The 24,441-nt window shown below is 43.0% G+C and overlaps 1 protein-coding gene across 3 annotated transcripts in view; it reads right to left on the reverse strand.

The window, feature by feature from the left end:
- Window positions 1-5: 5 nt before the first annotated feature.
- The window catches only part of STOX1 (storkhead box 1), a 51,143-nt gene continuing 26,707 nt past the window's right edge, over window positions 6-24,441 (reverse strand). Inside the window, exons 2-4 of one of the 3 annotated variants that reach the window (XM_024765541.1) lie at window positions 6,746-6,898; window positions 2,929-5,287; window positions 6-243 (exon numbers count right to left, since the gene is read on the reverse strand). In XM_024765541.1, coding sequence (XP_024621309.1) covers window positions 96-243; window positions 2,929-5,287; window positions 6,746-6,898 — 2,660 coding nt within the window. In that variant the 3' untranslated portion in view covers window positions 6-95. The remainder of the gene's footprint in view (window positions 244-2,928; window positions 5,288-6,745; window positions 6,899-24,441) is intronic. The other 2 variants (XM_024765542.1, XM_024765543.1) reach the window with 2 other exon arrangements.

The raw sequence follows: 24,441 nt of genomic DNA on the forward strand, positions 1-24,441 counted from the left end.
AAAAACCAAAACATGCAACAGAAGCAATGTTGTAACAAATACAATAAAACACTTTAAAAATGGTCCACATTGAAAAAAAAATCTTAAAAAAAGAATTAAACATTTATGACTGGAGTTAGTTGTAGTAAGGAATTGGACGTGGGTGTTTGACTGCTCTTTGTGCCTCCAAAATTCTGCAGAAAATTCTGTCTTCTTTTTAGTCCATCCAAAATGACTGAGTTATTAGATGCCAGACTCTGTGTCCTAAAGATATTAAAAATAACAGAATTATTGCCTTCAAAAGGGCCTGGATTTCTAACCAAGGCAAAATACCTTCATTTGTTACTTTGAAGGAGTACATTTACTAACAGGAACTAACTTATCAAATAAGTTAACCTTTAAAAATCTAAAGTGCTCTTTACATTTTAAAGGATTCCCAATGGCAACTCAATTATTTGACAGCTGCTTTCTAAGAAGTTCATATTCTCTGAACATCTGTTCTCGATCCAGTATCAAGTATATTCTAGGCAGAAACAATAAGCTCCATGAAAAACTCTTCTATACAACTAAAATGACCAATATCTTCTTGTATAAGTTGTTTCTTTTTTGAGTAAGCATATGGAAAGGAAAAGCCAACTGTAATATTTTTCATATTGACTAGCGTTCCTTTCCTAGGAGCTGTAAGCGATGTTAGTCCCTTATCCAACACATCTGCCTTGCTTCAGCCAACTCACATTACTGGTTGGGCATTTTGTTTTTGACATTCCCCTTCTCCCACCTTGCCTCCTCTCCCTCACCTGTCCATTACATCAAGAGATGTCTCAAAAATGTGTCCTCCATAAATCTTTCCCACACAGCCCATCACTCTTCATAACTGCCAAAGAGATGTGGAATTAAGTGTTTATGCTTTGTTGTTGAGTTCAATTTGTTTATTGTTTGTTGGTCTCCTCAACTAAACTAAGCTAAATTGTAAGCTTCCTATAGGTAGCAACAACATCTTGTTCATCTCTGTCTCCCTAATCCTAATCCAATTACGGCACATAGTTGATGTCCAAATGTTATCTCCCCTCCCTTTTCCTATAAATGTCTTTAATGATTATAGTTATAAATCTTTCAAGAAAACCATATTATAAGCAATTTTTAAAAATTAAATTTCTCAAGATTTCTCAAATTTAAATTCTCAATTCATGTCAATTTCTCTTATCTGTTTTGGGTTTGTTTTTGGTTTTATTTTTGTTTTTGCCAGAGAGGAAAAAAAGGGAACCCATGGCTTATTGGTTTATACTGTTGTTTACCTCAAAGACAAATGTTTTGATACTTCAATGACTTAATATGAATTAAACTATTGTTTCAGGCAAAAAAATCTTGTTCCCCAATAAAAAAATGCAAACTTCCAGGAATTTAGCCTAAGTTATAAATAATTAGGAATGTCCACAAACATTTAGTAATAACAATTCACTGCAGATTGATTTATTATAGCAAAAAACTGGGAATAATCTAAATGTCAAAGGAAGGAAAATAATGGTTATGTAAATAATAGGGTCCACATAATGGAATACTAAGCAGCCATTTCAAAAAATGAGGGACTTCCCTGGCGGTCCAGTGGTTAAGACTCCATGCTTCCACTGCAGGGGGCACAGGTTCGATCCCTGGTCAGGGAACTAAGATCCCACATGCATGCTGCGTGGCACAGCAAAAAAAAAAAACAAAAAAAAACCAATGAGCTGAAGGGAATTCCCTGATGGTCCAGTGGTTAGGACTCTTGAGCTTTCACTGCTGAGGACCCAGGTTCATTCCCTGGTCGGGGAACAAAGATCCTGCAAGCTGCACAGTGCGGTGCCCCCCAAAAAGCAGGATATATATGTACTGATTGCAGGATATCCATGATAAATTAAAAGAAAGCCACAGCTCTGTATGCTCTGTTGTTAGAAAATAATTATATTTATAAATGCAAGGGAAAATGTCTGAAAGAATATACGCCAAACTGTTAACAATATTTAGGTCACCTCTACGGAATAGGAATGGAAAAGGCTAGGGAATGGAGACTACCAGTTTTACTTTTTACATTTCTATATTACTGTTTAAAAAAGAGGTACACAATAATTTTATATAATAAAAAAACTAATGAAGATATATGCCAAATTTTAAGATGACTTTTTAGAAAACTATTTAATAACATGGGGGAATGTTCATTATATTCTATTGAAAAAAGCAACATGCAAAATAGTAACTACAGTATGAGCTCAACAGACAAAATATATAGATTCAATATGTTCAGACCAAAGTATAAATACACCAAATATAAAAAGATTTTTAAAAATATCTAGATGGTAGGGTGATTATAGATGTTTTTAAAAAACTACTTTTCAGTACTTTAAATGTTCTATTATGACCAAATTACTTTTTTTTTTTTTTTTGCCATGGCTCACGGGCCCAGCCGCTCCGCGGCATGTGGGATCTTCCCGGACCGGGGCACGAACCCGTGTCCCCCGCATTGGCAGGTAGACTCTCAACCACTGCGCCACCAGGGAAGCCCCCAAATTACTTTTATATGCTGAACAATGTTATTTAAACAAACTGGCATGGAAAATATTAGTGGAAAGTAGCCACATCTCTATCTCAACCTGTGTAGAACCAGGAATATAAGTGAAAACTTTCCAACCTTCAGTTCAGGAAGTGCTTGGTTTACGGTAGTCCCTTCCTATTTTTAGAAATAATTCAAGATTTAGTAGTAGTGGAACAGTCAAATCTTGGTTCACATTAAAAATGAACTCTATCCTATTATATAAGAGATTTCATTGTAACTTCATACAATTTATTCAGTAAAGGCTGGTAGACTTGTATCATTATAAAAAATTTATTCAGGGGTCTCCCACAAGGTAACTCAAGATGCCCTTGATTTTAATAATTCCCGTGGGATAGTGGCCAATCACTTCTATGTGCACTTACCGTGGAGAATCTATTCCACTATCTCCTGCCATGCTCTGATTTTCTGTTCCTTCCAAGTGACTATGTTCAGGTTGGACGTCCTGAGCCAACACTGGCATATGCGAAGTGTTGAACAGTTCTAACTTGTGTGTGAACTGTTTTCTCATTTCCTGATCCTGAGCACTCTGACTCCAGGTGGCTGGTTTCTTTCCTGTGTCACCAACAGGGTCTTGTAGGGTTTCAGCCTCCGAAGCACTTTTCCTTGTGCTGTAGTAATCAAATATACTTCCATCAGCAGGTGCTGAGGCCTGTACACATTTAGCTACGCTGGGTTCCTTTTCATAGTCAAAACCAGACTGGATCCCTAAATTGAGGACACAGTTTTCAGCAGACAGATTAGGTTTTTGGCCTTCACCGGGATTAGTAAGCAACCCAGTGGGCTTGTAATGTTCATTTCCTTTAAGCACCAGAGGCTCAAACCTCTGTATGTTGCTATTGTACTCAGTCAGAGACCTTTCGGTCACCTTTCGTTTTCCTAAGTGATTCCACTTGTTTCCCCCTGGAAAGGAAACTTGAATGTGGCCAGGCAGCATTTGAATTAAGTCGTCATTCTCAGAAAAGTCATCCTCATCTAGATACAATGAACTGCAGGCCCCATCCTCATCATCTGCTTCATTCTGATACAAGGCCTGGTCGTCATCAGAAAGTCCTTCATTTTCTAGACTCACAGTCTCTGCTTCCTGGATAAACGCCTTTCTCATCAGAGTTTCCTCTGAGTCTCTGTCTTGTCTCTCAGGTTGTCTCAAATGGTTTGCACCAACTGGGTAATCCAAAAGACCAAGATTTTGGAACTGGTGTATTGTTTCATCAACTGATCTACGAGCAGAGGATGCTTGGTCTAAAGAAGAGGAACCTTGTGATGGCAGGACATGCTGTGTTTCTTTTGTCTCTTCTAATGTGTCAAAATGAGAGTAGCTTTCCCTCGAGACTTCAGGGATTGCCTCATTTTCTCCACCATACACATCACATCTCAACGTGCTTTCCCTAAAGGAACAGCATTTACTATCATTTTGCAAAACACCACATTGAGAGTAATTGAAGAGGTAATCTCTAAAGTCATCACTGATAGGTTTGACAGTAGAGTGATTCATATAAATGGATTCTGCTCTCAGTTTATCATTACATTGTTCACCGTATGACTGTTTGGCTTCACTCTCAAAGACTCTTGAGGAATCCAAAGACCTTGCCCTTTGGAAAGGCTTTCCCTTTGGTCCAATCTGACTGGGTTTCAGATCACCGATCTTCTGCATGTTGTGCTCTTTGGTTATTGGGCTCCTTCGGTGAGAGAAACCCTGGAAAGGATTACTGATTCGCTTTTTGTAAATCAGATGGGAACCTAGCACTGATGGATTCTCACCAAGTGGTTTCTGAAGTTCTACTTCATTTGGGCTTTCAATTCCGGGGGTGGGCTGTGTAGCAGGGAGCTTGGGGTGTTTCTCCAGCCTAATGCTTCCTGGCTGAGGCCCACTTCCCTGACTCCTGGCTTTGTCTCTATCTCTATGGGAATGGCCCCGCCTTCGAGGCTTTACAGACCGGCCCTGACTTTTCTTAACTCCCACTTTTGAAGGATACTTATGCCTGAGTGTCAGCATATAAGTGGAAGTGCCCTGGCTATTATATTTTTTCTGTTCTTCGTATTTTTGCATTATGACAGTATGTTTGATTAAGTTGTCAACAGTTAAAATGGGATTAATTCGTTTGATTATCTCATGTTCAATGTCTCGAGGGATATTGTCCAAGTTATCTTCATCTCGGACGGGCCATTCTTCTGGTGGGAACTGGGCAGAGAAACTGCTGTGCTCTGTTCTGGACTTCTCCTTTCTGGATATACTGCGCCAGAAGAGGCTAAAGCCAAATTTCTTGGCTTTTTCTCTGTCTTTTGTGAATGGTAAAGGTTTGGCGCCGTCACAGACGTGATTCTCCTCAGACACTGAAACTGTTCGATTCTGTACCAAAGGTTTGGATTCCCCAAGACCTTTCCGGCATTTTCTAGTCACTTCTGCAGCAGCTGGTGGTTCCTGTATATACTGAGTGCACATATCATGGAAACACTGGCAAGAATGACAATGGGATATGGGGGCCGCATTTTCTTTGGCTAGGTCTGCACAGCTTTCCACGTTCACCAGGTATGTAATGGAAGTTGGCATCCGGGGACTTTCATCTGATAGGACTCTCTTATTCTCTTGAGGGGTTGTATTTGTAATGAAGTAAGTCTGAGGAGTAACTATGAAGTATCCTTCTCCAGTGTGATAAATCTTCCTTTCTTTAATGAGAGTTCCCAGAGTGGTATAGAGAATATCTTGAGATGGAATTGCAATGCCTAAAACAAATAAGCACTTTACACTGATACGTTCTGAATAAGAAACATTTTAATGAGTGAAATCAGTAACTCAGAAATGACCACACATTTGCTTGATGAACCCAGAGCTAACTGTAACACAATTAATATGTATAATTAAAATGTCAAAGAAGCATTAACAATAATCATAATTCAACTGAGTAACAGAAATATAATTTCGTCTACACAAAGACATACGGCTAGGTTACCGGTTAAGCAAAGAAAAAAATCTGTTCACTCAAACACAAACACCAAGTTATACAACCTCATTATAAATTTAAATTGTGACTAAGGAAAGCCTTCTTGAGAGCAAACATGGAAGTTTTTGAAAACCAGTCTCATAGCTTAAACCTCAGTAAGAATCTAAAGAGAAAATGAAAATCAGTCTGTGCTTGGATGAGGGCAAACTACCTAACATCTGGATTATGGTGGTTTTTCAAACTGAGAAGGTAACAATTTTAAAAGAAATTCCCTTTCTGAATAGCAGAGTTAAAAATTATATTCATATTATGAAAACAATGTTAAAAATGTGTAACACAAAGAAAATACATCAATATGTTAATATTGGTTTCCTTTGAGTAGTGGTACTATAAGTGATTACTTTTCTATATTTTCTGGATTTCTCTACAATAAGCATATCTTATAATGGGAAAAATAAAAAAATACTCTTCTTCATTCATGCACTGGGATATCATGCACCTATGAAAAGAATGAGATAGATCGATATATGCTTATATGGAATGGAAAGATCTCAAAAACACGTCTTTAAAGGGAAAAAAGGAAAGGTGCAGAGAGAATGATCCAACTTATTTTAAAAGGATACATATATTCAAATACAACTTATGAAAGTGTCCATGAGAAACTATAAATGACAGAAGATGTCACCTCTGGGAAGTAGCAATTTAAGAATAGGAGGCACCGCAGGGAGATCAGCTCGGTGCTTTGTGACCGCCTGGAGGGGTGGGATAGGGAGGGTGGGAGGGAGGGAGACGCAAGAGGGAAGAGATATGGGAACATATGTATATGTAAGGCAGGGACTTCCCTGGTGGTCCAGTGGTTAAGACTCGCACACACGCTTCCACTGCAGGGGGCACGGGTTTAATCCCTTGTTGGGGAGCTAAGATCCCACATGCCGAGGGGAACGGTCAAAAAAAAAAGGAGGCAGGGGAGAAATTGAATCTTCATTTTTTTCCTTTGCACTCCTTTCTACAGAGTCTGACTTAATAATTACCATAACAATTATTTTTGAAAAAGTTCATCTGGAAAATAAAAGAAATACTCATAAACTTGCTGATGCAGACCTTTTTCCACCAGGGCTCTAATACAAGGTTCTATAATAGAAAAAGAATTAGATATTGCCCAGTTTATGTGTTTAAGATGATTTATAAATAGAAACCAAACACATACAATGAACTAATAGATAAAAACTTGTTACGCTACCTGGGTAATGTTTCACCAAATGTTCCAATAGTGATTCCTGTGTTACTACAATCTGAGCGGCATTCATATCAGATACAGCACAGCAAAGAACTTCAGCCAAAGGTATAAACTGAGATTGAGCTATTGGATTCATTTGCACTGGAAAGACATCACCTAAATTGGAGATTTGAAAAAAAAAAAAAAAAGGGTGATAAATTTGATATAGTATAAAATATTTGGAATTAGTGAATCAAGAATAAAGACTGAATATCAGGTGGAATTGCTTTTCTTTCATCAGTCTTTACTCAATCTGTTAACATTATATGCACAGTGATAGAAACTACAGAAGAAAAAGGCTTAGTTTATGATCTCTACTTTTAAGAAGTCTAATTGTCACTACTTTATAAGCAAGAGATAATAAGTTTCTATATGAAAGGCTCAAAGTGCTATTGGAGTTCAAGTCAGACAATGCTTATATGGCAATTCACATCTTTCAAAGCATTTTTTCATATTAGCTACCTGAGATAGGCACAGATAGGATTATTATTTCTTTATTTAAAATATATATAGCCATAGAAAGTTCAAGTAATTGTCCCAATCCTAAAAGAAAGTAAAGTGACAGAAATAGATCTTCTGACTCCTAATCCAGTATTTTTGTCATTCCACACTTTCCTGATTGAAATGATTAGGAAGTTCTGAAGAAGGAAAAGGCAGAAGTGATTTACAGTTTTCAAGAATACATGGAACAGGGGCTTCCCTGGTGGTGCAGTGGTTGGGAGTCCGCCTGCCGATGCAGGGGACGCGGGTTCGTGCCCCGGTCCGGGAGGATCCCGCATGCCGCGGAGTGGCTGGGCCCGTGAGCCATGGCCGCTGAGCCTGCGCGTCTGGAGCCTGTGCTCCACAGCGGGAGAGGCCGCAGCGGTGAGAGGCCCGCGTACCACAAAACAAAACAAAAAAACAAACAAAAAAAACTACGTTTAAGAATACATGGAACAAAATCATGGAAGGAGGGAATCACAAGATATATAAGAGCATGGAGAGAGTTATCCTGGTTGGGTAGAGTTTAAGGATTATATCAGATCAAAATAGAAGATAAGACTGGAAATAGAAGACAGACTGTATTATCTTTCCTCTTTGCCAACATATAAAATTGTTCTTCTTAACCTGCCATTAATCAGGTTGAGTTTTAGATTCTGCTGGGTATCCAAGGGAACCCCTCAATTAATTGGAAATGAAGGACTAGGACTCAGGAAAGTGATTTGGGAATCAACCAATAAAGATGAGAGCTGAAGATAAGGAGTGAAATTAGGTAATTCCATGGTAGTCCAGTGGTTACGACTCCGTGCTCTCACTGCCGAGGGTCCAGGTTCAATCCCTGGTCGGAGAACTAATATCACAAGCTGCATAGCACAGGCAAAAAATAAAAAAAGATAAGGAGTGAAATTAATTCTTTTATTAGGAGAGTAAAGAAGAGAGCCAAGGAACACTTAACTGAGAGACTACCTACATTTAAGATGTAGTAGAAATAGGAACCCACAAAAGAGAGAAGGCACGATGATGAGGGTAGGAGGGAGAGAAGCAAGATTATGAGGAAAAGACTTCAAAATGAATAGCAGGGATTTCCCTGGTGGTCCAGTGGTTAAGACTCTGTGGTCCCAATGCAGGGGCCCCAGGTTCGATCCCTGGTCAGGGAACTAGATCCCACATGCATGTCTCAGCAAAGAGTTTGCATGCTACAACTAAAGACCCCACACGCTGCAGCGAAGATCCCACGTGCCACAACTAGAAGCCAGCGCAGCCAAATAAATAATAAAAAATATTTTTAAAAATGAAGAGCAAATTTACAGTGTCAAATGCTTGAAAGAGATCAAAAAGGTTGAGGGGAGGAGAAGAGGCAATTGGATTACTTGATTGGAACAAGGTGACCATTGGTGACTTTCAAGAGAACTGTTTTCATGGAAAGGAACAGAAATTAAATATCAGATTGGGGAATTCCCTGGCAGTCCAGTGGTTAGGACTCTGTGCTTTCACTGCCGAGGGTGCGGGTTCAATCCCTGGTTGGGGAACAAGCCACATGGTGTGCAGTCAAAAAAAAAAAAAAAACAGAGTGAAGGGAAGGGAGTTGGTGAGAAGAAAGTGAAGTTAATGGGTCTTCCTTCTAGAGCAGCGTTTGTCATCCTTGGCACTTTGGACGTTTGGGGCCAGATACAGGGTGACCAACCATCCCAGTATGCCCAGGAATGAGGGGTTTCCTGGGATACAGGATTTTCAGTGCTATAACCAGAAAGCTGAAGGCAAACCAGGATGGTTGGTCACCATAGCCAGAGAATTATTTGTTGTGAGGGCTGTCTTATGCACTGCACGATGTTCAGTAGCATCCTTGGCCTCCAGATGCCAGGAACACCTCCCACAGCTGCAGCAACCAAAAATGTCTCCAGATACTGCCAAATGTCCCTGAAAGGAAGGGGCTGGGGGTCAAAATTGCCCCAACTGTAAACCATGGTTCTAGACCATTTGTTGGAAAAATCTGATTGTGAAAGAGGAGAAACAGAACACAAACCAGAAAAAAAGTAGGATCAAGTGAATGTGAAATGTGTATGCTGTGATTTTCTTAAAAGAACATGTTTGCATATTTGGATACAAAAAGGAAGGGTTTAGTGGAGATGATGGAAATAATTCTGTGAGAAAGAAGACCAGTAAGACAGCAAGATCCTAAAGGAAGGGAAAAGGAAAGTGTATAAAAGGAACAGGTAGGGACTTTCCTGGTGGCGCACTGGTTAAGGATCTGCCTGCCAACGCAGGGGACACGGGTTCGAGCCCTGGGCCAGGAAGATCCCACATGCTGCGGAGCAACTAAGCCCGTGCGCCACAACTACTGAGCCCGCGTGCCTAGAGCCCGTGCTCCGCAACAAGAGAAGCCACCGCAAAAAAAAAATAAATAAAATAAAATAAAATAAAAAAGAGAAGCCACCGCAATGAGATGCCTGTGCACTGCAACAAAGAGTAGCTCCTGCTCCACTCGCCGCAACTAGAGAAAGCCCGAGTGCAGCAACAAAGACCCAACTCAGCCAAAAATTAATTAAAAAATAAATAAAAGGCAATGGTGAAAGAAATAAAAAAATTTTAAAAATAAATAAAAGGCAATGGTGAAAGAACTATTGTTAGAAATGAGAATGATATTACTTCATCTGAAACTTGAGAAAATAGAGGGTGGCAGAAGACCAGAAATATATTGAGGCATAGAAGGAAAAAAATATTAGCACAGCAAAGTCATCTGATCTCTGTAAAGTTAGGGAGAAAGAAAATAGCAATGGGAGGAGAAAAAATGGGAATGAGGAGGTGAAGAGGAGAAAGGGAGTTTGAGGGGTCATTCTCAGAGTACCCTAGGAAATTTTAAAATGAACACAAAGATTATGAAGGAGCCCTGAGTCTCAAGGTCACTTAAGTGTGGTTTCTGGCAGATGAAGCAATCTGGAATCGAAAAGATGGGAGTCAGGGAGGCCAACAGGGCTAAAACTTTAATGTGCAGCATGTGAGAATCATCGGGCGATTGTGGTAGTGTGTAGAATCTGACTCAGAAGATCTGAAAATGAGCCTATGATCCTCCATTTCTAACAACCTCCCAGTTGATGTTCATGCTGCAGGTCTGAGGACCGCTCTTTGGAGACGTTAGGGTGTTAATGACAGCAGTGTTAAAGTAGCTAACCACTGAACAATAAATATGGTCCTGGGGCTGCATGGGAGTCAACTGTGGCCAGAGGCAAGCCAAAGAATTTAGAAAACTTGGCTATACCCTGCATTTGACTCTCCAGTGACAGTGAGGAAACCAATACATTGCACTGGTTGTTAAAGAGGAAGGAAAGTGACAGGACTGGCCAGGGGTAAAGGGTTGTAGCCAAAGATGGTAAGTGGCTCAGAGTACTTCGTGTATCTTCATGAAAGATAAAGGACTGCCATCAGGCAAGTGATAAGCAGTTTGCTGTTAAAGATCACATTGGTCTGTTCCCTTGTTTACCTAAGCTGCTCTATTTGGCAGGCTGGGGCATTTTTGACCTTGGACGGTCACAACACAGGGCAGAATTGCTGTCTGCTTTGTCAGCCAAGGGAAGGATCTCCTCTTGGCCTGCTTGCTGCTGTCCCACTGGGTGATGCTAAGATACCTACGGCATTCTGAGAAACTAGCATGAATGACTAATCAATCAGCATTTCAAAGGGCGGTGATAAGAGATGATGCTATGAAACTTAATGTCCAAGAGGAACGTTAACTGACCTAAAACTCAAAATCCTCCTAGAAACTCCACCTCTGAGCTAAGGGTAATAAGCCTTTCTCCCTATCTTCATTCCCTTTGCTTTTCTTTTTACCCTCCACATCTGAGATTTATTTTCTTCTCTTTCATCTCCCTCCTCAACCTGACAAAATACAGAATTAAAGTACAATTTCACATATTTTTATGCTTCTTAAACATAACTCTATGTGCTTCATCTATAACAAACTTATATAACTCTCTTCCCCATCTTCCAAGACAGTCTAAGTGACTTTTCTTGTATGTGATCTTAAATTGATTACCTGCCTCACTTCATATGGACTTAGAAGTCCTTAATTCAAAAAGGAGGGAAAAGTTCTTCTCTCCTAGAAAGATAAAGGCTAGAGTACTGGAGAAGTAGAGAGCAAAACCTAAAAAGGAGTTGCTCAACCACACAATACACACTCAAGCCTCACTGCATCTGTGGCCTAAACCCAGTCACTTTGAACTTTGAACTTTGAGATTGGCGTGTAGTGCAGGGGGGAGGACCAGAGACATTAAAATAAAGAGATGAGTGGCTAGAAAGTCAGTACATGTCTGATGTCCCTGCTGTGCCCCCTGCCAGTGGCTGCCCATTTCTGTGCAAAGGAAACAAGGAAGCTGTACTAGGGTCCAGTAAGGGGTCTCCACTATGCCTCTGGGTCAGACCTAAAACAGCCCATTTTCTAGTTCAATCCTTAAGCTTAGTAGCAGGCTCAGTAGCTGTGGCGCACGGGCTTAGCTGCTCTGCGGCATGTGGGATCTTCTTGAACCAGGGTTCAAACCCGTGTCCCCTGCACTGGCAGGTGTATTCTTAACCACTGCGCCACCAGGGAAGTCCCTGCCTTTTTCTTTTTAAAACTAATACAATTATATGTCAACTGCCTTGTAGAGAACATGTTAAATAGCATGTAACCTCTGCTTTGGAGCTCCCTCTAGACAAAGGCTAGAGAAAGTTTCTCAGTACATTTCCCCTTCACAGCCGTTGCTAAGATACGTCTTCAGGTGCATAAATCATCAAGAGTTTTTTGTGCAGGAAAGCAGAGTGAACCCTGACACAGGAACATTGGTGACAGATGCAGGAATCATTTTCCAGCTGCAGTCATAGTTTGCTTCACTTACTCTTGCACTTGGGTTTCTGGAATGCAATGACTCTTACAGAGTTTTCCACCAAAAATTAACTTCCTGTGCAGAAGACCCCTCTTATAAATGTAATTAGATTTCACAATAAGAGAAGGCCAGACCTTTGGCTTTATCCTCAACTACCTCAGAGGAACTGAAGACACCCTTAAGTCCAGGCCTGCTGTGGACCTCTGACCCTTGAGCTGGAGCATGGTGGGCCAGAGTAAACAGTTCACAACAATGTTCTCTCAGTTCACACAGTCTTGTACTCTTGGGTGCTACGGAAATGGGAGAAGCGTTTAGCCAAAAGGCTGGTTTCACAAAAAAAAAACCCAACAAAGTAGAACCATACAGATTAGCACCTGCTACATTTAATGCTACCTTTTCTGCAAAGGACATTTTTATTGCTACCTTATTGTATTCCCAAAGGATTTAGTTGGTATATAAAATTTTTTTAAAATTCCAAGTTATAATAATGAGGCACATTATATGAGTTTGAAAACAATTATTCTTTAAGAGTCCACTTTTTTAGGGAAGAAAAAAATGCAAGGCAAATTAAATGTACGTAGCATGTAGATAAAATGAAAATATGGAGCTCTCCACTATCAAAAGCAGATGACATCCAGTAAAGTCTGGAGCAGGCTCCTCATGGCTTGGGATCCTAAAACTGTGACTAGAATCAGCTTCCTGTGTGATGGACATAAATTCATATAACCCCAGGCAATCAATTCCTGCTCCCTGGTCCCTAATGACAGTGGTCTAGAAAGCCCCTGGCCATTAGGAGCAGAACCCTGGGAGTGTGGCTTGTTCCCGGAGCTGGTGACAATAGCTCAGCAATAATCCACTGCAATGAAAAACCTCATCAAAATTCTGAGGAAAAGGAGGTGGTTTCTTTATGTCAGGACACAAAGGCCTCCACCATATGCCTCAGGTTGAAGGCCTCTAGAATACCCTAACCTGGCTGTTTTCTAACAGCAAAGAGAAGTGGCTGAAAGAGCTATTTCCTGGACAATTCATGAGGCATGAATACTCATGCCCCAGTGTAAAAATAGCAAGAGGTACATTCATGACAAATATGGACACAGCAAGGTTGCCTTTCACCAGACCCAGATAAGGCAGCTGGAGTAGAACAAGCAAACCCTCCCCAGGAGCTATGGTACTGGAGAACTCTTCAACCAGGAACACAGGACTCCTAAATCTGCCAGTTACAGATAATCAGTTGGAAGTTTTACTAAAGTTAAAACAAGCCTAAACATTGCACTTTCCAAGTGAGAAAGGCAGAACCAAAATCAAGATACAAGCTGCTGGTCCCAAACCTGCATTTGCTTTGTTCACTGAAAAAAATCTCTGAAGTAAAAGCATCTTTATCAAAATTGAATGTGTTTATTTTGATATCTGAATGCTGTAGTTAAATTTTAGGGACAAAATTAGTTTTCCATAAACACTTTATCTTTAGGGGGAAAAAATTAACTACCATGCAGTATTTACATTTATCTTATGCTTTTAATTAAGGCACCTAAACAAATTCCAAGAGGGCCTCCTCATGGAATCTAAACTCTGACATTTTAATTTGGGGTGCTTGAATTTGATTTTAAGGTCCATAAGAAACTGTGCTAGCAAATATGCAAAAGAGAGGAAATATTTCTTTGGAAATTTGGAAAGGATTCACATCAGAACTATTCTGTGTCACACTAAAACATGAATCTGCCATAAAATTAAATTCTAGGCAAAACTAATCCTAACGTTATTTCATATTTAAAACACAAAATAAACATGTTTAGTCCTTATACAAGTGTGTTTATGGGCTCTTCTAGGCAGTCTGCCAGAAATTCATGCATTATTGACCTTCAAACGGTTTAACTGAGCCGCTCAAACTCAGCTAATTACCCAGACACATGAAATCCGAGAGCATCTTTTTGGGCGCCTGTATTGAATCACACTGTGGGAAAAGCATCTTCTACGTGCTTTAGAGATGACAATAGAGCATGAATAAAACAGCCTGCAGATACAGTCAAGTTTGATAAAAAAGGATGTTTTGTCCTAAGTAATCCAAGAAGCTTCCCTGATTTTAAACTGCACTTTTATCCAGTACAGAATTTCCAAATTTCTTTAACATTAAAATTAATCCTGAGCTTTTAAAAAATGAAAAGTACTCTGTAACAATGTGTCTCATCCGAGATTAGATGCTGTGCAAAAATTTCCATGACTTTAAATAATTAGATCTGTTGTGTTAAAACCTTAAATAGGTTCAGAAAATCAAACAAAATGGGAACAAAAAGAAGAAAGGTTTCAGGCCAGCAAAGCCGAGCCCCTCTCCATGTCTCCCTTTTATTTTACTAAAATAAAAGAATGCAAACACCTTCCTCCACGTTTAGAAACAAAAGAGTACCAAGACTCAGAAACTGGCTGTAGATCTAAGGGTAGTCGGGTTATCTACCATGGAAGCTGAAATTCCTTCTCCGGCATGGTGATGTTTATTTTGGAGCCCCAGACAAATGGCTCCCCTTCTGGGAAATGCCCTCTGTTGAAAAGCTACAGGCTTCCCAGAGAAGCCTGGGCTGCTCACCAGCAGGAGCCCTTAGTGCTATCTTTAATAACAGCACTTCAACCTGTCAGGATTAGTAAATGAGAGGCCCCTTTATTTCAAGTGATATATCCACTAATATTGGCCAGCAGTTGAGTTGCAAAGGTCTTGGGCCATTTATGAAGGAGACCTCAGAATCTGGTTGTCACAGCGCACAGATATGCTTGAAAAGACACGTAGTTGGCCCTGTCAGGGAGCCCTCTGAGCCTCCAGCAGCCTTTCCCCATAGAGATACAGGGATGCCTGGCTGGGAGGGAAGGATGTGAATGACTCAAATCAACTGATCTTTTTAAAAAATGCTAAAAACTAATTCACACACAGCCCCAAAGCCCTCAGCCCAGTGGTGCCCCTTCCTAACCTCTATTCCCTTCACAGCTTCCACTTTGGATATGTTAATGACTTTACTCAGGTGTGTTAGTTTCCTAAGGCTGTCAAAATAAACAAGCAGTTTAAAAGAACACAAATTTATTATCTCACAGCCTAGAAGTCAGAAGTCTGATGGGCTCCACTGGTTCCTCTGCTCCGGGACTCAGGGCCTAGGCTATGATTGGAGGGGAGAATCTGCTTCCATGCTTATTCATGTTTTTGGCAGAATTCAGTTCCTTGTGGTTGTAGGACTGAGGACCGGGGTCCCTGTTCCTTTGATGGCGCCTCTCTCAGCAACTTAAAGCCACCGGCATTTCTTGTCATGTTGCCCCCTTCATCTTCAAGACAGCATGGAGTCTTTTTCATACTTCATTTCTCTCTGACTTGCTCTTCTGTTGCTTTGCTTCTGCTTCCACCCAGAGAAAGTTCTCTGCTTTTAAGGGCTCATGTGATTAGATTGGGTCTACCCACATAATCCAGGATAATCTCCCTAAAGTCCATAACCTAATTACATCTGCAAAGTCTCTTTTACCATATTAGGTAACATATTCATATGTTCCAGGGATTAGGATGTGGACATCTTTGGGGGCCCATTCTGCCTACCACAGCAGGCTGGGGACAAGAAAAGGCTGAGGAGAGAAGCACAAGTTGTAAACTTCTGCAGTCCCTGTATCCCCTTAAAAATGGCTGTACAGAAAAAGCATCTTTTCTTTGCCCTCCAGGCAAACATGGGGCTGATTTAAGACAAACCTTCTTCCCAAAATTCTGGAGGCTGCACAGGCAATGACAGCAGCTCTCATCTCTGCTCAGCATCAAGGTGATGAATATAAAATACCACTGTACAAAACTGGGGGAAATGTTAGCACCAAGGTTGTTGTCTGAATAACAGATAAATAAAAGTTCCCTGTAAGGAAGAAGCTGTCCTTTATAAACACATAGTCTTCACATTACAAATGAGCACTATACTGGAGGTCAAGTGATCTGATCTGGGTTCTAATCCAAGTTCTGCTCTGTGGCTCTGAATAAGCCACCTCTCTTCTCCGGGTCTCAGTTTCCTTGTCTATAAATGTGGAGCTGAACTAGATCAACATTTCCCAAAATGCATTCTATGGAAAATTCATTCCATGAAATGCTCTGCAAGAAAAGGGCCCCAAAGGCCAAATGTTTGAGAAATGAGGCTTGGAGTCACAGGAGCATTGTTAAAGGCTCTGAGAATTGTAACAGAAAACCTAGCTTACTTAACCCAATGTTTCCCAATCATATTTGGCAACAATCCCTTTTCTCCCATACCTACTATTACCCTTCAGCTGTGACTTCTCTCCATTCAGGTTGGCCTCTCCCTGAATAGTCTGTACTTTCCCATCTCTACGACCTTGTCCCCACTTCCTCCACCTAAAGCACTCTTCCCCGAGCCTCAGTGTTTCAAACTCCTGTCACAAAGACAGGCTCAATGCTGACTGACTCTCCCATGAATTGTTCTCTAAACCTGTCAGTTGGAGATACAGTCTCCTTCCTACATGGACCACTTAAGAAAAATTTAACGAGTGGCTACCACAGTGTAGCATCAGGCACTCATAATACAGATATTGTAATAGCACAGTTCTTCAATCATTGCTTATCCAGCAAATATTTATTGAGCACCTACTCTATGCCAGTTAGGTTGGGATACGACAGTGAACATGACACAGTCCTCGCCCTCAGGGGGGCTCCTGTTCTAGAGGAAGAGCAGTGGTTGGAGGCAATCATAACCCACTATGAGGGTTATAATTGGTAGGACTGGGACTCAGTATTCCTGGTCCCACTCAGAAGTTCGTGGATGCCTGGGCACCACCATCATAAGGAAGATGAACCAGACTTGTCCCTGTGGGGCCTCGGGGTACCTAAGGCCGCATGGGATAAGAAAGAGAGTCCTGGAATTGGTCGGGCAGGCCTGGGCTCAAATCCTCCACTTCCACTTACTGTGTGCCCTCTTCGAGTATTCATTAGTGACTGTTCAACATGAACAACAGTATTTGGTTCAAACGTTACTGTGGGAAAACATCCATAAGTACCTGGAATAATATTTGACACACATCAGTCCTACCGATATTAGCACTCTTTAACATCTCTTCCCAAATTAGGGATATTAAACTTGATCGTCCCTCGTTCCATCATTATTAGTACGTGGAGGGCTTCTTGTAGGGCGCTAGTTCTGCACATGGATGGATTTCTTAGCCAATCCTGACTCTTCTTTTCCCAACTTCCATAGCCTATTTGGTCGGACACCAGTCCTGACCATGACCTACTCCCCACCTGGGAGAAAACAATTTATGTAGGTAAGGCCTACTGCTAGCCCTGTTTTCTTCCATTCAGTAGTACTTTACTGTGACCCCTTGTGGCAGAAATTGTACGTTGGCACATTCAACCCACCTTCCCAGTCATCTTTTTCTTTGCCTTCCTCTAGTGCAGAGGCAGGAAAGCATATTACTTAATTTCCCAGCCTCACTTAAAACTAGTGGGCATGTGACATCTTCATGGTGGTCAACGAGATACAGGCAGCCAGCTACCAGTGCCAGAAGAGGCCTCACGAAGAAAAGGCCCTTCCCTCATATTTTCCCTTTTCATTCTTGACTCTTTCTTCCAGCCTGGATCCTGAAGAGATTGCAGCCACCTTGTGACCATGAGGTGACAAGCACAATGTCAAAAGACCACCCACTAAGGAAGTCAAAGCAGAAAGAAAGAGCGAGCCCTGGTGTCTGACAGCCTTGCTGAGCGACTGTGCTGGCCCCCGGGGGCTGCCTACCTCCAAACTTCTTGTGATGATGCAAATCTACCCCTTATTTGTTCATGCCATTTCTAGAGGGTTTTCTATAATCTGCAACACATGTCTAACCAATACACTTAGTCAAGTATTGAGAGAGACATTCATCTCCTCCTCATATTTTCTGCTGTGTGCAAAATGTTTGTCTTGCCGAGGGCCTGATTAAACTTCTGGATTTTATACCAGCCGGATGCTTTTATGTCAACAGCTTAACTGCTGTGAAGCTAGAATGTCACACTGATGGATATTTACAGAAAAGGTGTCAGGGCCCCTGCTGCTTTTCCCTTATCACGTCAAGTCGGGGACATGCCATGAGAAGAAAGAGATGCAGAAGCTTTAGCTAGTTTTGCTAATTTTTAACTGGGGAAATCTGTACTAAAAAGGTTACAGTGGCACTCTCCTCTAGATGAGAAAGGATATCCTTATTGCATGTAGAAATCACAGAGAGGAAGATAAGAACTGTCACAGCTGTTACAGCTCGATCTCAAAATGGGTATCTACAGTCACAGCCCTAGGAACGGGATGCCTTTCAATCTCTCCTGAAAGGAAGTCTTGTGAAAAAGAGCCAGTAAGTCAATATCACCGTTAACATCAATGTAAGATTAACTCAAGATTTAAAGAGGCAAATAATGAATAACCCCCACTTATATTTGAGGGGTGAGTAATCCCTGTCATTTGCTGAAGAAAGTTGTCTTCGGTCCTGAAAGTGCCTGGACCCACCCAGGTCCCAGGTCTCTGCGGCTGGGTCTGCGTGGTGGTGGGTTAAGCCCAGCAGAGGCCTCCCACTCCAAAGAGGACTGGGTTCTGTGGTGTGAAGGGAGCTGGGACAGGGCTCTACTTTGCAACATGAGATAAACACACACAATGCTACCTCTTACCCCCCACACACACTTTACAAAAAAGCATCACAAACATCACAGCCTTACCTGCTCCTCTCCTACTGAAGGAGGTGAGGTTTGGGTGACTCAGAAAAATGAACAGGATCTGCCCAGAATCCAGAGAAGCTTATCAGTGTCCACAGGTGCTTCGCCAGGCCCCCCAGCAGGCTGCTCTGCCTGGGTCAGCCACCCTCTCTCCCACCAAATCTGGAAAGCATCATTGAGTTTCTGCATCAACACTCTTTCACTTCTCCCAGACTGTCTGCTATGCTCCGCCTGCTTTCAAGTTGACTACAGACTACCTTCTGGACCCCTGAAATATTAACTTTTAAAAGATAAAAGCCACTCCAGCGATACAACTCACATAAATGTATTTTACTAAGAAGCACTTCTAGGCTGTTAGAAACTTTAAAAGACATAAACTTTTTGATTTTAAGATTGTGAAGTTCCTTTTCTTCAGCACAGAAAGCTTCATCTTACATCGGGGCAGATGTGACTGGACTTTAGCATATTTCTACAAGGTCATGGCCTTAGGAATGAAACGTAAAGGTCACCACCCTGAGAAATCTTAAAAGAGGCCGTAGGTCTTGATCACTATGATCTTTACATGTGAGGGTCATCTGGTCACTGTTTCTAGGAGCTGACCACCTACTTCTCACTAAGCCATCCATTACTGCACCTTTGACCCAAGGCAGCCAGACGGTTTCTCAGATTATGTTCTGGGAAAAAGAGTGTGGCCTTGTGCACATCGTGTGGTGAGGCTGTCCAGGCAGAAGCCGCTAGGGTCCATCTGCAGAAGTTACCTGACCCCCGCTTTGCCTTCCATACAGACATGGCCCCCTAACCCCAAGCAGAACAAATGGACATGTTCCCTCTTCCTCGCTCTCTTGGGTTTCAGCCCAGAAAAGGGGCTCCACCATATCTTTTATTTTTTATTTTATTTATTTATTTGTGTGTGTGTGTGTGCCCAGCCCCCAGCCCCGGAAGCCCCACCCCTCAGCAAACCATTGGCCAGGGATCCAGAACCTCACTCCAGCAAAGACCGCAATCAGGAGGCTCCTGGCAACTTTCAGGACCTCTGGACCCTTTGGTCTTTCTGATCAGAGGGGGAGGAGACTGAGGGTAGGAGGGGACAGGAGGCAGCCAGCGCTCAGCCCGTTACCAGCAGTAGCACATGCCACCTCGAGCCCGGGTCCCCCTGGGCCCCTGGGAGAGGGAGGGGTCCTGGGGGATGGTATTTGTAGCTCCTGGCATCAGGCCGGCCCCTCCCTCCCCAGCCTCGGGAAGGAACAGATTCTTCCTCCCTCCTCTCTCCAGAGAAAGTGGCTTTTATCAATATACCTTTTAAATACACTTGCTTCCTAGCTTATTGCTTCCCCAGCCCCCTCATCTTCCTTTTTAGGAATCTAACACTGACGTTCTCTGTTTACTCAAGAAATATCCTCTCCCCCAGCACTGCACACAAAGTACTCCCAGTACCCACATGCGGAAGGTTTCCTCAACGCCTGTTCACTCACCGACCCTCTCGCTCAAGCTGCCTCCTCCTTTTCTCGCTGCCGCCTCACGCTTTAGCCTGGCAGCCCAAGGCATGGTGCTGAAGCTCACATGGCAGGAGAGCAAAGCCAGTTCTTATGGATTTACCTGGGGCAGCACAAACCGCTGGGTCTTGGGAGTGGTACCTCCGCCCTGCTCCCAACGTGGTCCAGTGGAGCAAACTGTTAGCAAGAGAAGCTAAATCTCTGACTTTGAAGAGTTGGGGTTTTCTGGATAAAGGATGCTGAAAACTTGGGATCCTCAGCAAGGTTAACTTACAACTGTATAGTGAGATGACTCTAGAGAGATTTACCTAACTCGGATGGTGTGTTTACATTTCAAGCGAAAATGAGGCCCAAGACCTTGGAGTCAGCTCTAAGTCATAAAAACTGGAGCCACCAGGGTTGTTCTGGCTCCTGCAGATATGTATTTATATTCTAGAAGGTTAGAGGAAGAACCCAGGATCCTTCCATCCTGTCTCCATGCAACAAAGGTTTTTCTCCCTCTTTCTGGGAGAGAAGGAAGCAGGTGCCTCTTTCTCCTGCACATAAGCAAAGAAAATTCACTTTTCTCCACCCCTCACCTATGGAGTGTCTGACACCCCTGCTGGAGATTTTCCCATCTGGCTTTCATCGCATCGCCCAGGTAAGCACTGGGGCAAGAGGTACTGATGCAGTTATAATTACTTACATAATATTATTATTTTTAAATTATTGCATAAATAATAACTAACCTGTCTGATCTAGAATATCTATGTGCATTGAGAATGAAATTAATAAAGATGAATAGTAAAGGCCCAACAATTCTGGTAGCAAGGATGATGGGATTCTGTGTGTCTCATGGTTTACTGGGAGAGACAGATGAGAGCCCTGAGGCTGGTTAGCAGGATGTGAAGAAGATCCATGGGAACCAGAGGCAGGTCTGTTGAAAGGATTAGGAAGTTTGTTAGCTGGGTGTTAGGAGATAGGCTTGAAACACAGCAGCCTAATGGCACTTTGGGATTTTGCTCTCTCCTCTGACTGGACCCTGAAATTCTTAAAGGTGGACTCTAGGTGGGACAAGAGAAGCTTAGGCTGCTCTCTCCCACAGGGGAGAGGAGGGAGGTAATTAGCTCCACAGCCAGAGCAAGTCTAGGAGGACCACACAGATAAGCTGCCCAGGACCGCAGGGACAGAATCTGGATTGCTATCCTGAAGACACTTCTCTGCTCCCCTCTGATCCTTAGCTCCTTTTCTACCCCAGCTGATCTTCCTGTTTCAGAAGGCACTACATGAGTCCCTTCACAAAGGGGGAAATGGGAGTGGATGGGGGACTGGAATACTGAGAGCTCTATTGGATACCAGCACCATGTAGCCATGTGGGGAGGGGACACGGGATGAAAGGAGATACTGAGGAATACAGAGTGAAACCTCGGTGAGTGAGCAGAAAAGTCCTGGAGCCTTCTCACATAGGTCAGGGGGGCAAAAGGAGGGCGCTGTTCTAAAATGCCACCCCGGGACTTCCCTGGTGGTCCAGTGGTTAAGAATCTGCCTTCCAATGCAGGGGACGTGGGTTCGAGCCCTGGTCGGGGAACTAAGATCCCACATGCCACAGAGCAACTAAGCCCGTGTGCCACAACTAGAGAGCCCACGCGCTAGAGAGAAGCCCGCGCACCGCAACGAAGAGCCTGCGTGCCGTAACTAAGACCCCATGCAGCCAAATAAATAAATAAAATGCCACCCTGCAGCCTGCAGTTTGCCTCCCTTCCGCATTCCCCACTAGCTGTGAGGAAACAGCTTCTCCCTGCAGCTGTGACTTTTATCCCTGTAAATGCTGACTTTAACGGCTAGGAGTTTGTGCAAAACTTGGCAGCGGGGAAAAAAAGAGTTTAAACATGGCTTTGCATTGGTTTCTGTGCTGCTGCATCTGAATGTATGGCAGAAATTGATCTGGATGTTACATGCTTGTCATAAGTGCTTGAGAGGGATCACCTCCTCTCAATCAGAGAAAGATGCAAAAAGAAGTGGTAATGGAATTCCCTTGTTTTTTGCCACCTGTAGCTGAAACAGATGCCTCTTAACCCAGAGGTTCTGGCAATGAGGAGAAAACTGCTGGCTTCTTACCATCAAATTGGAGGTCTGAAAGCTTAATGGACTCTAGGTATGGCAGACAGAACAAGTCCCTGTACTGGAGTTTGGCTACGACGTTTGCTTTAGGAAAGGTAGTATGGCCAAGAGAGTAGGCAAAGGGAGACAGTTTCCAGATTAAGGTACACTTGATGGTTCCTAGATACATGCCTTTTTGAAAAGTGGCTTTTAAGCTTGCTCATGAGCTCTTGAGGAAATCAGATCACCCATTTGTGTATCATGAAGTTGTGGGTCAACTCTGTGACTGACAGGTGAAAGGAGCTTTAAAAAAAAGTCCTTGCAAGAAAAGCCCTGCTAGCCAAGCAGCGTTTTAGCTTTGTACAAGAAAGGGGCAGCTATCCCCTCTGCCGCCCCAAGCAAGGAAAAGCTGCTGGTTTGGGGAGGGGGGTCAGGGGGAATCATGGATTCACAAGGTTTCCCTCAATTGCCTGGGCCAGGCTCACTGAATGAAGCCTGTTGTGGTTTCAAGCTCTGCTAAGCTGAAAACAAGTGTGGTCTCCCTGCTCCGTGAGCACAACTGAAACGGACTCTGAAACTGTTGAAAGACACCCTCTTTTGGGGCTGTGAGCTGTGGAAATGGACCATGAATGCTGGTGGACCTGTCTGCATAGCAAAAGCCTATGGAAAGGCCTGTCCTCTGAAGAGGTCGCTGCCGATCAGGAAAGCCTGACTCTCCTGGTGGGACTCCTAGGGAAGCTGCAAGACGAGGAAGGTCAAATCACAAGAAGCAGGGCCCATCCACCCCCTTGGGAAGCTCTCACTGCTGTTGGCTTTTTGGGTTCGGTCTTTCTGATTTTTGCTGTCAGGGTGATTTGTGCCTTTTCTGGTTCGGGCAGAGGTCACTACCAATCAGCTGTTGGTCTGACTCACCTTTCAACTTACACCTCAGTAAGGCAGCTTGACTCTTCAATTCAGGGTTCACCAGGGAGGGCTGATCCTCTCTCTAAGGGCAGGGGCCATATAGATCGATTTCAAAAAAATGTTTTAATTCAAAACTCTGCCCCGACCATTCTTCTGGACATAATGTATCTTCCTCTCTGTCCCCTAACAATAACTCCAGATCAGCTTGCCTGAAAAGGGTCTTAGTAGATTTAGATTTAATAATTAAGTCTGTTTGAATTGTGTGAAAACGTTCTGTGAGGAGGCTTTCTGTCTCTCTTGCACCCACCCTCCTGGAGGAAAGGTCTGGGTGAGAGGAGGAGGATGGAAGAAACCTGTGAAATTACAGTAATGAGACACACTGATTTTGTAACAATGGAAGGGGAAAAAAAAAGCAAGGGAAGGGAAAACTTTAGACCCGGGGCGGGATGCGGGGGTGGGCAGGGATTACCAACCTCTGTTTTTCAGAATCTGCTCCTGGAGCTCTCCTCCCAGAAGGAGGCCACCCCTCGCTGCTCTCGCAAGCAGCTGCCCTGTGCCCCCTTTCCTACCCACCCTCCTTGCTGCTATGAACACTCCCAAATTCCAGCTGACTGCTGCCTGACACTGACCAGACAGGAGGGGACGGGCCCGGCTCCTGTGCTTACATGAAGAACGCCTCCAGATGTCACCTGCACTGCAGGGACAGATGAACTGGTGGCAGGGGCAAGCAAGACTGCTTGAAACTGCACTGAAAACTGAACTGACCTGAATTATTTGGGCTGAAGTGCAGAGTGCCCAAACTTATCCACTGGTGGGAGGTCGGAGGTAGGCATCCTGCCCACTTGTGCAGCCTAACTGATGTATAGTCTCACTTGGGGGCCCTAATAATTGTAAACTCTTTGCTTCCAGGGGTGCCATGTGTGCCCTCTGGGGCTGTATGCATGAAATGCAGGCATTAACTTACCTCTGGTAAAAACACTGACTTACATTTGGAGATGGTTATCAGAAACTTTCAAGGGTTTAAGGAAATACCCCAGGGACTTCCCTGGAGGTCCAGTGGTTAAGACTCCTCGTTTCCAATGCAGGGGGGCGTGGGTTTGATCCCTGTTGGCGGAACTAAGATCCCACATGCCACGTGGTCAAAAAAAAAAAAAAAAAAATAAA

Source organism: Neophocaena asiaeorientalis, unplaced genomic scaffold (genome assembly GCF_003031525.2).
Source record: "Neophocaena asiaeorientalis asiaeorientalis breed wild unplaced genomic scaffold, Neophocaena_asiaeorientalis_V1.1 scaffold31, whole genome shotgun sequence".
Taxonomy (NCBI): Eukaryota; Metazoa; Chordata; class Mammalia; order Artiodactyla; family Phocoenidae; genus Neophocaena; species Neophocaena asiaeorientalis.